At 50.3% G+C, this 1,303-nt stretch overlaps 1 protein-coding gene across 2 annotated transcripts in view; it reads right to left on the minus strand.

Moving 5' to 3' along the window:
* LOC113208333 (transcription factor SOX-3-like) overlaps nt 1-1,303 on the minus strand; it is a 33,177-nt gene that overhangs the window by 9,832 nt on the left and 22,042 nt on the right. For both annotated transcript variants that reach the window (XM_052271577.1, XM_052271576.1), the window contains exon 4: nt 601-725. In XM_052271577.1, the coding sequence (XP_052127537.1) occupies nt 601-725 (125 nt within the window). The remainder of the gene's footprint in view (nt 1-600; nt 726-1,303) is intronic.

The following is a 1,303-nucleotide window of genomic DNA, read 5'->3' on the forward strand; positions in this document are numbered from 1 at the left end:
GGGAACGGCATTAATTAATGAAGAATAAATATTATTCGGAATGTGAAATCGAGAAGGAGGGCGGGGAAGAAGGGGAAGGGGGCGTAACGCGGTAGTCAGGACCGACGGTCTCAGGTGACACCAGGATAATAAAGGATCCCCCTGACGCTCCTGCAGCCCCACCCTGCAACGCCCTGCAACGCCCTGAAACGCCCTGCGCAACCGACTTACTTCGTCGACAACAGGAGACCAAAGATTAAAACAAAAAATCTGCTACAATCAGAAACAACTTTCAAATGCCATTGCTTCTTTTACCGGACACTGGGACCGAGGAAAAATAGGTTCGTACATGCACGATACATTTTATAGTTGGCCACAGACAAAATGTATCATCAAAAAATGTCCGACCAGGCTCTCACTTTCGATCGTCAGTCGATTTCAACTTCAACTTCAACAAGTACGGAGTGCTTGTACATTTGCAATTGAACGACTTTCCTCGAAAATGTGCCTGCATCAGGTACAACAATTTTTAAAGGTGTCTCGCCCTTTTTTTTCTCATTTTCAGTGTTTCCTGCTGCCCGGGCGAGACACGCTGCGACATGAAGGGTTAACTACACTCACCTGCGAGGGAGCCGTCAGTCCCGACATGGAGCCGTGCTGCGCCGCCGCTGCAGCCGCCGCCGCCGCCATAGACGCCGAGAGCGAGCCGTAGGTCGGCCCGTAGTACTGCCCCATCTGGCCCATCCCTGCAACAGGAGTAACAACTTATTGTTATTACTTATGGCCAAAAAAAAGGACAAAAATCGGTGGGGATAGAAAAAGTTGGAGACTCATCAAGAAAGAATCCGAAAAAATTGCTGTATTTCCAGAAAAATTAAAAACATTGAAACTTGTAAGGTTTTTAAAAATTTTCTAAATAAATTTCTCTAAAATAGACTTTTCAGGAAAATTATAATCTATAGTTTCGGGTGCGCTGGCGGCGGCGCGCGAGCAGAGGGTCACCCTTCTGCTTCAGGGCCTTTCTGCCGACGGCGCAGAGGGAAGTCCATTCTCGTAACTCCTCGTCGCGCTGCTGCACCCCATAACACGAGCCAGCCCTCGGCGTGCCGCCGTCCCCAAAGCCCCGGCCGCCGGCGCCCCGCCCGAGCAGCCAGCCACCGCCGCTGCCATTATTTCCAAAACATCGATTTTCTATACACAAGCGCGCTTGCAAGAGAGTAGAGATGACTGGGGGAGAGGCGCTTGTTTTATTGTGAAAGGCGCGCAGGGAAGGAAGTAACAATGCGGAGAAAGGGAGGGTAAAGAAAGGGGACAGAGAGAGGGG

Source organism: Frankliniella occidentalis, unplaced genomic scaffold, assembly GCF_000697945.3.
Source record: "Frankliniella occidentalis isolate FOCC.00 unplaced genomic scaffold, Focc_3.1 Scaffold166, whole genome shotgun sequence".
NCBI lineage: Eukaryota > Metazoa > Arthropoda > Insecta > Thysanoptera > Thripidae > Frankliniella > Frankliniella occidentalis.